This window comes from Oryctolagus cuniculus, chromosome 1, assembly GCF_051225735.1.
Source record: "Oryctolagus cuniculus isolate XC-2025 breed Fujian yellow rabbit chromosome 1, ASM5122573v1, whole genome shotgun sequence".
Lineage (NCBI taxonomy): Eukaryota > Metazoa > Chordata > Mammalia > Lagomorpha > Leporidae > Oryctolagus > Oryctolagus cuniculus.
This window is the reverse complement of record NC_142867.1, coordinates 201415974-201427814: the sequence shown is the minus strand read 5'-3', so window position 1 is coordinate 201427814 and position 11841 is coordinate 201415974. Positions and strand designations below refer to the sequence as shown.

Below are 11841 nucleotides of genomic sequence, written 5' to 3'. Positions count from 1 at the left end.
GGAGAATGCCCTACCTGCTGCAGGCCCGCTCTTAACTCACTCCCAGCACCGGCAGGGGTTCCACACCCCAGCTGGCCGTCCGTTCCCTCCATTTTACAGATGGGGAAACTGAGGCTCTGAGCCCTGCCTGCAGTCACTCAGAACGAGGCTGAGCACGGACTAGGACTCATGTCTGACTCCGGACTCTGCACTCCTGCAGCCTCCCTGGTGCTCAGGGGTCCTGGCTTCCTTGGGTGGGGGGGTGCCCTCCAGGCCTCAGGCATCACTGAATACAGCAGGCAGCGCTGTTCGCTGTGCCTGGGGCTTGGAGTGGCAGCTGGGCACAGGCCAGCCCTGAGAACTTTGTGCTCTCCCAACACTGGGGCCAGCCGACCTCCAGGCAGGACAAGGACAAGGTTTCTCCCTGGGCCCCGGGACCAAAGGTCAGTGGGTCTTCAGAGCCGACAGCCCCTGGGGTGGCATCTGGGTGCAGCCTCCTTGCCAGGCAGGCCCCAATGGGGTCCAGCAGGCACTGGGTTCAAATCCTGGCTCTGCCACCCTGTAATGCCACAGAGGGGGCAAGTTCATTGAAGCCTCACTGTCCTCACCAGTGAAATGGGGACAATAACTCGGCCTCCCTCATGGGTCGTCAGGAGGATTTGGTAGGTAGGGATGGCCAGTGGCTCCTGCTACTTCTGCCTCCGTGCCTGTGTGCAGCGGTCCCTCGCTGACTACGGTCCCTGTGGAAAGCCTTGTTTCACCCCCAGACTAAGCAGGGTGTCCCTCGACTGGACACTCACAGTACCAGGGCTCAGACCTTAGACCCACACTAGCACTGGGGCTGGACGTGACCTGCGGCCACGTCCTTCTGCCCATGAGCACCAGCTGTCTCCAGTGCTGAGACCTGCAGCTCTGGCGTGCAGGGGCCTGTGCCTGCTGCTGGATGGGCCAAATGTGGGGGCCCTGGATGGCCTTCCCAAGCAGACAGCCAAGGCTGCCCCCCGCCCCCTGGACACACACAGCCACCCGGCTCACCAGGTACACAGCGTCTCGGGCTTCCACGGCCGCCAGGTGGCCCAGCGTGGTTTTGCTGGTGGTTATCGAGGCCGTCTTCCGAGAGAGAATCTTGTTTTGGATGGTGATTTTCGTGGGCTTGATTCCTGGCCACTTCCTACAAACCCAAGAGTTTGGCTTCATCATCACAATCCACCCACTGCTCCCATTAGAAAAGTTTGGAGTCGCTTTTTTTCAAACGTTCATGGCTTTAGCTATCTTAATGACAAGAAAAAAAAGCAAAACAAAACTGTGGGGAGCAATTCGGACTAGACTAAGTTACTGGAATTGGGACTTATTCTATGCATCTGCTCTCCCACAATATGGTGCTGGGAGAGAAGAAAACAGCTTCTACCCAGCTGCCTCTCACCAACTTGACAAGCTGCAGGAGCTGCTCCTGATTGGAGGAGAGCGGCGTGCTCGGCGTGTGGGCAGCCGAGTTGGGATTGGCGGAGGAGGACTATAAAGGAGGAGAGAGACGGCATGCACCAGGAACATCTAAGGGGAACATCTAAGGGAACCCGTGCAGCCCCCGAGAGAGCCGGCCGGCGGTGTGCCGCTCCCCTGCGGAAGTGGGGAATGTGGCAGGGGGAACCGCCCTTCCACGGAGGTGGAAGGGACAGTAGCCAACCCGGGAAGAACCAGCAGCAAACCCGGGGAGGGCCGAGCAGACGAAAGAACAGCGCAGGGTTTAGTGTCGTTCCTCCACGAAGACGGGGAGCGACACAAAACAAAATCTGGGCTCGAGCATGTGGCCCATTTTTCCTGTTGCACTGTCAAGGCCGCTGCGGAGAACACAGCTGGGCAAGTCACTGCTTTGCTGCTTTGCAGTCTCCCACGTGGGGCACAGGGCACAGGCACCTGCCAGCTCTCATCACCCACAGCTCTCACCTGCTGGGAGGGTCTTCGCCACATGCGCTGACAGCGGGGGTGCCCTTAGTCTGTGCCAAGCCCGCTCCATATGCATCCTCATTTAACTCGCTCTTCAAAATACCACGGAAGGCCGACTGCCATGGCCATTTCACAGATGAGGACACCGAGGCTCGGAACGCAGGGCCTCTCCAAGGTCATGGGTCAGCGTGACTTCAGGGTGCCCCGTCCCCAGCAGACTTGGCAGCGTCTCACCTGCTCCCTCGCTCAGTCAGGGGCTTCTCACTCTCCTCCTCCAGCGGGAGCCCGGCCAGCTTCCTCCGTATGAGGATGGACGTTTTCTGCCTGGGGTGCTCCATCTCTGGGTGGCAAGAGACGAGTTACTGACAGTGGCCTCACCTACAGCCTGGGGCCGAGGCCACGCCCCCTCCAGTTGTATTTCCGAGAATGAGGGCTTGCTCCCTCCTCCCTTCCACAGACAGAGACACTGACTGCCCCACATATGCAGCTTGGCTGGTGGCTGGGACCAGGGGCATTGCTGGAGGGATCCCAGCTCCGAGTCCCTGAGCTTGAAGCCCGACCTCTCTGCAGCTTCCAGGAGACCCCTCATGCTTATGCTGATGCCTGGGCTAAGAACTTCCCCTGGAACTAACAGGTTCGAGGTGTTTTTGATCAGGGAGACGGTGGCTCTGTACAGAGTGAAAGGCAGCAGGCAGGAGTGGCCCTGACCTGCACGCAGGGCCGGCTGGCTTGGCTCAGAAGCTGAGTTACAGGGGTGGGTGTTGTGGCACAGCCGGTTAGAGCTGCCTCTTGAAATGTCTGCAGCCCATAGTGGAGTGCTTGGTTGGAGTCCTGGCTCCTCTGCTTGGGATCCAGCTTCCTGCTCATGCACCCAGATGGTGGCTCAAGTACTTGCGCCCTGCTACCCACACGGGGGACCCTAATGGAGTTCTGGGCTCTTGGCTTTAGCCTATTTGTAGAGTGAACCAGCAGATGCAGATCTGTCAACCCCATCGCTCTGCCTTTCAAGACAATGAAAATAAATAAGCCAACATTTTAGGAAGAGATTCACCTGTTAAATGGAAAGCAGGTGCTCAGTTACAGAGCGGGCAGAGGCCTGCAAGCGCCCGGTGCAGGGTCTTCCCGGCTCAGGGGCTCCCTGCTAGGCACTGCAGCTGCCTCTGCTGCCGCCTCTCCTGTGGTTCCCTCAGGCGTCAGCCCCCAGGTCTGCAGGTCCTGCTTTCCCAGGCAAGGCCCACCCTTGACAATGGCCTCTCCAGCACCAGGAAGTGGCCCACGCCTTAAAAGTGCACACAGGTTTCTGACCCAGAGACCACAGACTGCAGAGCAAGGAGAGGGGCTGAAATCCCAAAGTGGCCGCTGTAAATGACGGTGCATAGTGAGTCACGGTGCCTGAGGGAAACGGACCCCAAAGTGCCTGGCCCATGCTCTGTCCACGCTCTGCCACGCTGCTCGCCACGCCGGCCATGCCCAGCCGCAGGGGCAGACCACCTGGCTTTCAGCGTGGCGGACTGTGCGCCTGCCTTGCTTCCTGGTCCACAGTGAATTGCTTATTGCACAGTAATGAACATTGACTGTCTTAGTAATAAAACGTTCAAAACTAAAAATAATCGATTTCAATTCTTTGTGGATGGATAACCCTGGATATATGACCGCAGTATTTGTATAGTTATGACAAAGTGTTTTAAATATTACCTAATGGTGGAAAATAACATTTTAAACTCCCCTGCTCATCCCAGCCAGCAGAGGGCAGTATCTGCAGCTCCTTGCCCAGTGAGGCTCATGCTGTCTCGTTTGCTCTCTGCCACACAGGTTCACTTAAACGTGTGTGAGTGTGCATGCTGACATCAGGTATGCAGGTTTTAATGCATTTTTATTTATCTGAGAGGCAGAGAGAGACTGAGAGAGAGAGAGTTTCCCTCTACTGGTTCACTCCCCAGATACCTGCAACAGCCGGGGCTGGGTGAGGCTGGAACCAGAGCCTGGCACTCAATCCAGGTTTTCCCACATGGGTGGTAGGGACCCAGGTGGTTGAGCCACCACAGCTGCCTCCCAGGATGCGCATGAGCAGGCAGGAAGGGGCACTGGGAGTGGAGCTGGGACTCCACCCCAGGCACTCCAGTACAGGATGTGGACCTTCCAGCTGCGTCTTAGCTGGTAGGCTGCTCACCTGATCTCGCGTGTGGGAAAGCATGGGATCGTAGGCACATCCTGAGTGCCGATTTGTCTTTTCACACGACACGCCTCCTCTGTCTTCCTGGTGGGCGCACACAGACCTGCCACCTGCACCCTAACAGCACAGCGGCGCCCCAACATCGACATATCCAGGCCTCTACACATGGACGCTAGCATTGCCTCCAATTCCTTGCTGTTTTGAACAATGCCGTGATGAGTATTCTTGAACGTCTATCTTTGGAAAAGTGCGCAGGTATTTCTGGCAGATAAATTCCTGGGATTAGAACTGCTAGGTCTATATATGATCAAGGAGCTAAAACCAATTCCCGGAGCAAGGACAGTCTATTCAACAAATGGTGCTGGGAAAACTGGATTTCCACATTCAGAAGTATGAAGAAGACCCCTACCTTACACCTTACACAAAAATCCACTCAACATGGATTAAAGATCTAAATCTATGACCCGACACCATCAAATTATTAGAGAACATTGGAGAAACCCTGCAAGACATTGGCATAGGCAAAGACTTCTTGGAAAAGACCCCAGAGGTACAAGCAGCCAAAGCCAAAATTAACAACTGGGATTACCTCAAATTGAGAAGTTTCTGTATGGCAAAATAAATAGTCAGGAAAGTGAAGAGGCAACTGACAGAATGGGAGAAATTATTTGCAAACCATGCAACTGATAAAGGATTAATAACCAGAATCTACAAAGAGATCAAGAAACTCCACAACAAGAAAATAAACAACCCAGTTAAGAGATGAGCCAAGGACCTAAACAGATATTTTTCAAAAGAGGAAATCCAAATAGCTAATAGACACATGAAAAAATGTTCAGGATCACTAGCCGTCCGGGAAATGCAAATCAAAACCACAATGAGGTTTGACCTTACCCCAGTTAGAATGGCTTACATACAGAAATCAACTAACAACAGATACTGTCAAGGATGTGGGGAAAAAGGTACCTTAATCCACTGTTGGTGGGAATGCAAATTGGTAAAGCCACTATGGAAGACAGTTTGGAGATACCTCAGAAATCCTCGGAATTTGCCCAAAGGAAATTAAATTGGCAAATAAAAGAGCTATCTGCACCTACATGTTTACTGCAGCTCAATTCACAATAGCTAAGACATGGAATCAACCTAAATGCCCATCAATGGAAGACTGGATAAAGAAATTCTGGGATATGTACTCTATGGAATACTGCACAGCGTAAAAAAAAAATGAAAATCCGGTCATTTGCAACAAAATGGAGGAATCTGGAACACATCATGCTGAGTGAAATAAGCCAGTCCCAAAGGAACAAATATATGTTCTCCCTGATCTGTGACAACTAACTGAGCACCCAAAAGGAAACCTGAGGAAGTGAAATTGACACTATGAGAAACAATGACTTGATCAGCCCTTGTCTTGACTGCTGAGGAACAGCTTATTTTATTCTTTTTAGTTTTTTCTTTTTCTACTTAATACCATTGGTTGAACTCTTTACTTAACACAGATTATTCTTAGGTGTTTAAATCCAACTGAAAATTGATCCCTGTAAAAAATAAGAGTGAGAATGAGAGGGAGGAGATGTACAGTTCGGCATATGTTCCCATGAACTTACCCCTAAGGGTAAAGCTAAAAACTTGCCATGGGGCTCCAAATCCCATTAAGTTGACAGGTACTAATGCCATCTTACTAGTTAAAGTCATCTTTTTTTGTGTATAGCTGATCATAAAGACAGGAATAAGTGTCAAAGGGATCACATAAATAAGACCAAATGTCTGCTAAAAACAATAGATAGAATTAAAAAGGAGAGAATGATCCAACATGGGGGAAAAAAAAGGCTGTACTGACGAGGTGTCTGACACACAGTTCTTCCCCAGAGCGCGACTGATGTACACGCCACTAGGGGTCTCTGGGCTGACTCTCCTTCCTGACACTCTCACCAGGGCTGGCTGCCACACACAGAACTGCTCTGCCGAGCTGTCTGTCAGACACGGTATCCCAGTGACAACCTACATTTACAGTTTCATCACCAGTGAGGTTGGGCGGCTTTCACAGTTACTGGCTGCGTGAGCTACTGCTGTTCTGAAAAGCACGCGTTTGCTCTTTCTCTCTTTTTAAATGTATTTATTTGATAGGCAAAGAGACAGGGAGAGAGCGAGCGAGCGAGCGAGCGAGCAAGAGCCAACAAGTGGAACTCTCATCTGCTGATTCACTCCCCAAAGGCCCCCCGGGAACCAGTCTCCCACACGGGTGGCAGGAACCCAATTACTTGCAACATCACCGCTGCTTCCCAGGGTCTACATTAGCAGGAAAGTGGAATCTTAATAGTAAATATTTCCTAACCCTAATAAGTATTTAACCTTTGATTCATCTGATATTTCCCTTTTTAATGAATTATTTGTAATGAAAACAAACAAAAATTAATCGGTTCCTCAGTGGAGACCCTGCTTTCGTGCTGTTAGAGCTGGGAGACAGCAGACCACCCACCCCCACCCCTAAGACCTCCCGCAGCACCCCCCAGGGCCAGGGCCGGCGGCCGGGTGGCGCCCCTTACTTGCAACCTGGATGTCGTCCATGGTGATCACTTCATCCAACTGCAGCAGGAACTTCTCTGTGAAGTTGGCCAAGCTGGTTATGAAAATGCGGCTGCACTTCCGGGCGCAGTCCTGGCAGAAACGGGGCGAGCTCAGCGCGGCAGGGAGAGGATCTCCCTCCATGGCTAGCCCAGGGAGGGGCTGGCAGACTCTGCAGGGAGGATTTTGGGGAGCCAAGGCCAACGTCACTGTTTCAAGTGTGTCCCCGTGAACTGGCATCTGGGCCTCAGCCAGTAGGTCTCTCCTATGGGATAATTTTGCTTAAGGATAAGAAATGATTCAGAAATGGCCAAGGACACACAGAGATAAATCACCAAAAATGAAATAAAACTAGATGCAAATCACGAAAGAAGCGCTTGTCAGTAATGTTGTAATTAATTTAAGAATCTAAAAACTGTAAGGTAAAGCACTTGGTGATGGCGATTTGCCCTCCAAACCCACCCATGTCCACAGATTAGCCCAGGTGCCAATCGAGGGGTGCTCTGGGCACTGCTGGCTGCTGTCCACAGGGGCCATCTTCCTGGAGGGCACTGTGACCCCAGCAGTACTCACCTCGAGCCTCTCCCTCGTCATCCTAATGGCGAAGTCCAGCTCATCCTGCCGTTTCTTTTCTATCATGTGCAGAAACTCCATTTCTTGGAACAGCGTGGGGTGTCCAAGGTTTGGATGGAGCTTCTGGGCATTTTCATCCTTTGAGCAAACGATCAAGAATGCAGCGGGGAATTGAAGTCAGGACCAAAAAATATCATTGGCCTACGTCTTCTGTCAACTATGGCCGCAGCCAGCCTGATGGGTCCTCTGACCTGGGGATGTGAGGGGCGGGGCTGGAGCAGACTCCAAGGGTGGTGGAGGGTGAGCTGAGCACCTGCCCTGCACAGGCGGGGCTTTAGCCAGTGACAGTAGCAGCAGCCACGTCCCACAGGTACAAGTCCACTAGTGACATCACTGTGGGTCTCAATGACCACCAAACCCCAGAAGATCCACCCACTGCACCCTCCAAAGAGTTTACTAAGTACCTTCTCCAAAGGGGTTGTGGGCTCAATGCTTCTTTTGCCAATGCCTCAGTTCCCTCAGCCCCGACCTGGCTCATCTCCTCCCCTTGGTCCTGCCCCTGCCCATGGCCTGCCTCCATTCGTGAACTTCCAAAACCCTTTGTCTGGGAGAGAAAGGCCTGGACCTCAGGCCCTCACCTTCCTTTTCTCCAGCTGCTTCTGCTGCTCCTTGAACTTGACCTGGAGCTCATTTATGGACTTGCAAAACTTTTGCCAGTGCTGCTCCTTGAAATTCTCCATCACCAGCCAACACACCTGAGGCAGCAGCTCCTCAAATCTCTTCAATTGCACTCTTAACTCTGCAGGGATTGGCGGGGAAGAGGGTCGGGGAAAGGGACAAGCAGAAACAATTGCTAAGGTGATCTCTCCGACGGAGGCCTAAGCAGTCTCCCAAGGGGAGAACCTTGGCACTAATGAGGTCACAACTGTTCCATCTACGGAGATCCTGTGGTCAAACCAGCATAGACAATGCTGGGTTAAACAGGTTCAAAGGGCTTACCGACTCCCCAGCTCCCCGTGTCTCCCAGCAGCTCTGGCAACTTCTCACACATTATCATTTCAAGCCTTGACACTGTTTAATCTTCTCCTTTCCCTCTGCTGGACCTACGCTTTCACCCACATCTCTTCACCTCTCTCCCACATTTTCAGCTTTTTTGTCTGTCTGTTGCATTGTGGATATTTTCTTTGGCTCTACCTACTAGTTCATCAATTCCAACTCCAGCTACATATAACCTGGTAGTAAAGTCATTCATGGTTTTACATTCTCAACTCTTAATTTTCCCTTTTAATTATTCATGTCGTACAATTGAATAAGCTTTTAAAGATTTATTTACGGGGCTGGCGCTATGGTATATCAGGTAAAGCCTCCACCTGCAATGTCAATTCAAGTCCCGGCTGCTCCACTTCAGATCCAGCTCTCTGCTATGGCCAGGGAAAGCAGTAGAGGATGGTCCAAGTCTTTGCGCCCCTGCACCTACATGGGCGACCTGGAAGAAGCTCCTGGCTTCAGATTGTCGCAGCTCTGGCCATTGTGGCCATTTGGGGAGTGAACCAGTGGATGGAAGATCTCTCTCTCTCCCTCCCTCTCTCTCTCTCTGCTTTGTGTAACTCTGCCTTTCAAATAAATAAATCTTTTTTTTTAAGGGCTGAGGGACAGAGAGAAGGAAAGAGAGAGATTGAGATCTTCTATCTACTCTTTAAATGTCTGCAACAGCGGACCCAGGTTTCTGGGATTTCTACAACAATGACTGCACAGCTCTGTGAGTAAACCCAAAGCCACACCAGGTGTTGCATGCACATACCTCAGCAGCGCTGTCTACAATATCTGTGGATGCAACAAAACACGTAGTGGCACAAATCACCGATTTCCCAAGAAAAGTGAGCTTTTGTGCATTTTCTCTTCTTTAAATAGCATGTAGTAATTGTACATGTGTCAGTTACGTGTATGTATTTTGGGGTCTATTTCAATACACTACTCAAACCAGGGAAATCAGCATTTCAAACTCCTCATCGTTGCTATGCGGGGCCTCCACTCCTCTCTCTCGGTTCTTCACACAGAACATAGGAGGCTGCTGCGAACTGCAGTCGCCCCACTATACTGCAGAGCCCGGGGATTCAGTCCTTCCAGTGAACTGTGTTTTGCTGCCTATCCCCAACCCCTGTGCAAACCAGCACAGAACAGGTCAAAGACCTAAAGGGTCATGGTTTCCACCCAATTCTAAGAAGCTGCCGTTCACGAAGAGGCTCATCGGGCTCCCCAGTGACCTGTGCTGGGTCAGGAGGGCAGGAGCTGGGCCACCCAGCCAAGGCCAAGCCCAACACTGGCTCCATGCTAGCCCCCCACACTGTGTCCCGCCTGCCTCCCGCACCCACCCACAAGGCAGGAGTTGTGGTACTCATCCGTCTGGCTCTGGTACTCCAGGATCTTCCTGTTGATGTTCTCGGCGCACTGGTCGAAGTTCTCAAACACGCAGTCAGGCCTGGTGAACGCGCGCTTCTCCTTTCTGTAAAACTCCTGCCAGGCAGGATGGCCCACAAGGCAGGGAGGAGGTCCTCACGGGGCTCGGGGCCTCGTCCCTGGGACCCGCCAGCCTACGCTCATCTCCACGCCGCCTAGCGTTTACTCGTGTCACTCCCTACGGTGGATAAGCTCCTCCTCCCCACCTGCCCTTGTCACCTGCATCTTACCCAGGGCACCCCTGGCGGGACCCAAGGCCACAGCCAGCCCTCCTTATTTCTTGAGTGAGCGAATGGCAAAATCCTATTCGTTCTTTCAAGGTCAAAGCCCCTGCAATCTCAACTCGGTTGGGAGCTTATGTGAAGCACCAAGCTGGGGACAGGCTGTGGGTCACTAAGATGAACGAGCTGCAGCGGACAGGCGACAGGAGAAGGCACCAGCACCACTGTATGTGGTGTGCTGGGCAGGGCCCTGCTGTACAGCCTGAAGTGTTCCCCTGAACTCTTCCCACTGGGCACCTTGCGGACAGAGGCGGGACTTGCTCCTCTTGGCACCCCCAATACCTGCCATGCAGTGGGTGATCCAAGAAATGTTTTGTGAGTGATTAAGTGAATGCTGCCCTGAATGAAGGCCAGCTTCTAGGAGAAAAAGCATTCTAAGAGGTGACAGAAGCTGGGACTGTGTGTATGTGTGTGTGTGTGTGAGAGAGAGAGAGAGAGAGAGAGAGAGAGGGAGAATCTTTTCCTCATGTTCCCGAGTGGCCTTGATCAGCAGACCACAGAACGCAGAGGCAAATGGGGACAGGTTTCCCGGGGGAGCACAGGCCCATGGGCAGTGACCCTCACCTCCATGATAGTCAGCAGGTGCTCGTTGCTTTCCCAGAGGAGAGTCAAGATGATCCCTTTAAAGTCCCTGCAACACATACAAGGCAGATCCCTAAGGGGCTCCATCAAGACACAGCAACGCGGACTAAAGCAAATGGATACACGTCCCAAGTGTTCTGTTTTGGATTTTCACTCCTTGTAGTTACTCACGACTGCCCCCAGGACCTTTGCACACCTCAGTTCCTCTCCAGATAAAGCAGGTGCCCCACCCCTACCCCTTTCATTGCTTCTTCTTGCTCTTAGATCCCAACTCAGTGCCAATGGTTCCAATGCCCTCTGCATTCCCCCACCCTACAGCACTCTAATCTGGTGGATTCAAGATTGATTCTTGGGACTGGCTGATGGACTTCCATCTCTCCCCGCAGGTTGTAAAGCCCAGCAGGTGTCTGAAGCAGGAGCTGGCAGGCCATTGGACTGAAACCACCCCAGTGCTTGGAGTGCCGATGATGTAAGTAAACTGGCCACAGTGTAGGAAGAGGCAGCTTAAGTGTTGCCAATCAGAAATAGCGACTGACCTCCAACTAGGCACTGTCTAATCCAATGGATTCTTTGTCCTGCTTCTGTGCACAGCTTTTAAGTTTCCCAGGTGCCCCCTGGGTGGAGCCCTGACCGACTTAAGGTCTGGTGCTGCCTGATTCATAAATCACTGTTCAAATAAACTCATGAAAGTTTTAACATGCCTCAGCTTACCTTTTTAAAAAGTTACTTATCTTCATTTTATTTGAAAGGCAGAGCGTAGAGAGAAACTTTTCACCCACAGGTTCACTCCTCAAATACCCACAGCAGCCAGAGTGGGGCCAGGCCAAAGCCAGGAGCCAGAACTCAGTCTAGGTCTCCCATGTGGGTGGCAGGAACCCCAGTACTCAAGTCATCACCTGCTGCCCCTCAGAGTGTGTGTCAGCGGGAAGCTGTATCTGAAGCAGAGGGACCAGGACTCTACCCAGAAATCTGACTTGGGATGCAGGCAACTTGGGCACAGCCCCAAACGGCCACCCCCGAGTTTACTTTAGCCAACAGGACATAGACTGTGTGTGTATGTGTGCTCATTGTGGGATCCCCAGTCCCAAGGCAGCATCTGCACTGTCAGTGCCCCAGTATGGTTGAAACAATGAATTATTACTTATGAATAGTCAAACGAACAGGATTTCATGTGAGCCTCCTGTCAACTTTGGCTTTTAGGCCCGTAGTGCACACACCAGGGAATTTATCAGGCAAATTTCCACAGCCCCACTGGACGCCCCCATGCAGTTAGGTGAACTGAAAGCA

At 52.0% G+C, this 11841-nt stretch overlaps 1 protein-coding gene across 1 annotated transcript in view; it reads right to left on the bottom strand.

Annotated features, from left to right (window-relative positions):
- CCDC180 (coiled-coil domain containing 180) overlaps positions 1-11841 on the bottom strand; it is a 53867-nt gene that overhangs the window by 1170 nt on the left and 40856 nt on the right. Inside the window, 7 exon segments of the mRNA XM_089318634.1 lie at positions 1015-1150; positions 2158-2263; positions 6643-6754; positions 7235-7372; positions 7873-8033; positions 9607-9748; positions 10537-10603. Of these exon segments, the coding sequence (XP_089174760.1) occupies positions 1015-1150; positions 2158-2263; positions 6643-6754; positions 7235-7372; positions 7873-8033; positions 9607-9748; positions 10537-10603 (862 nt within the window).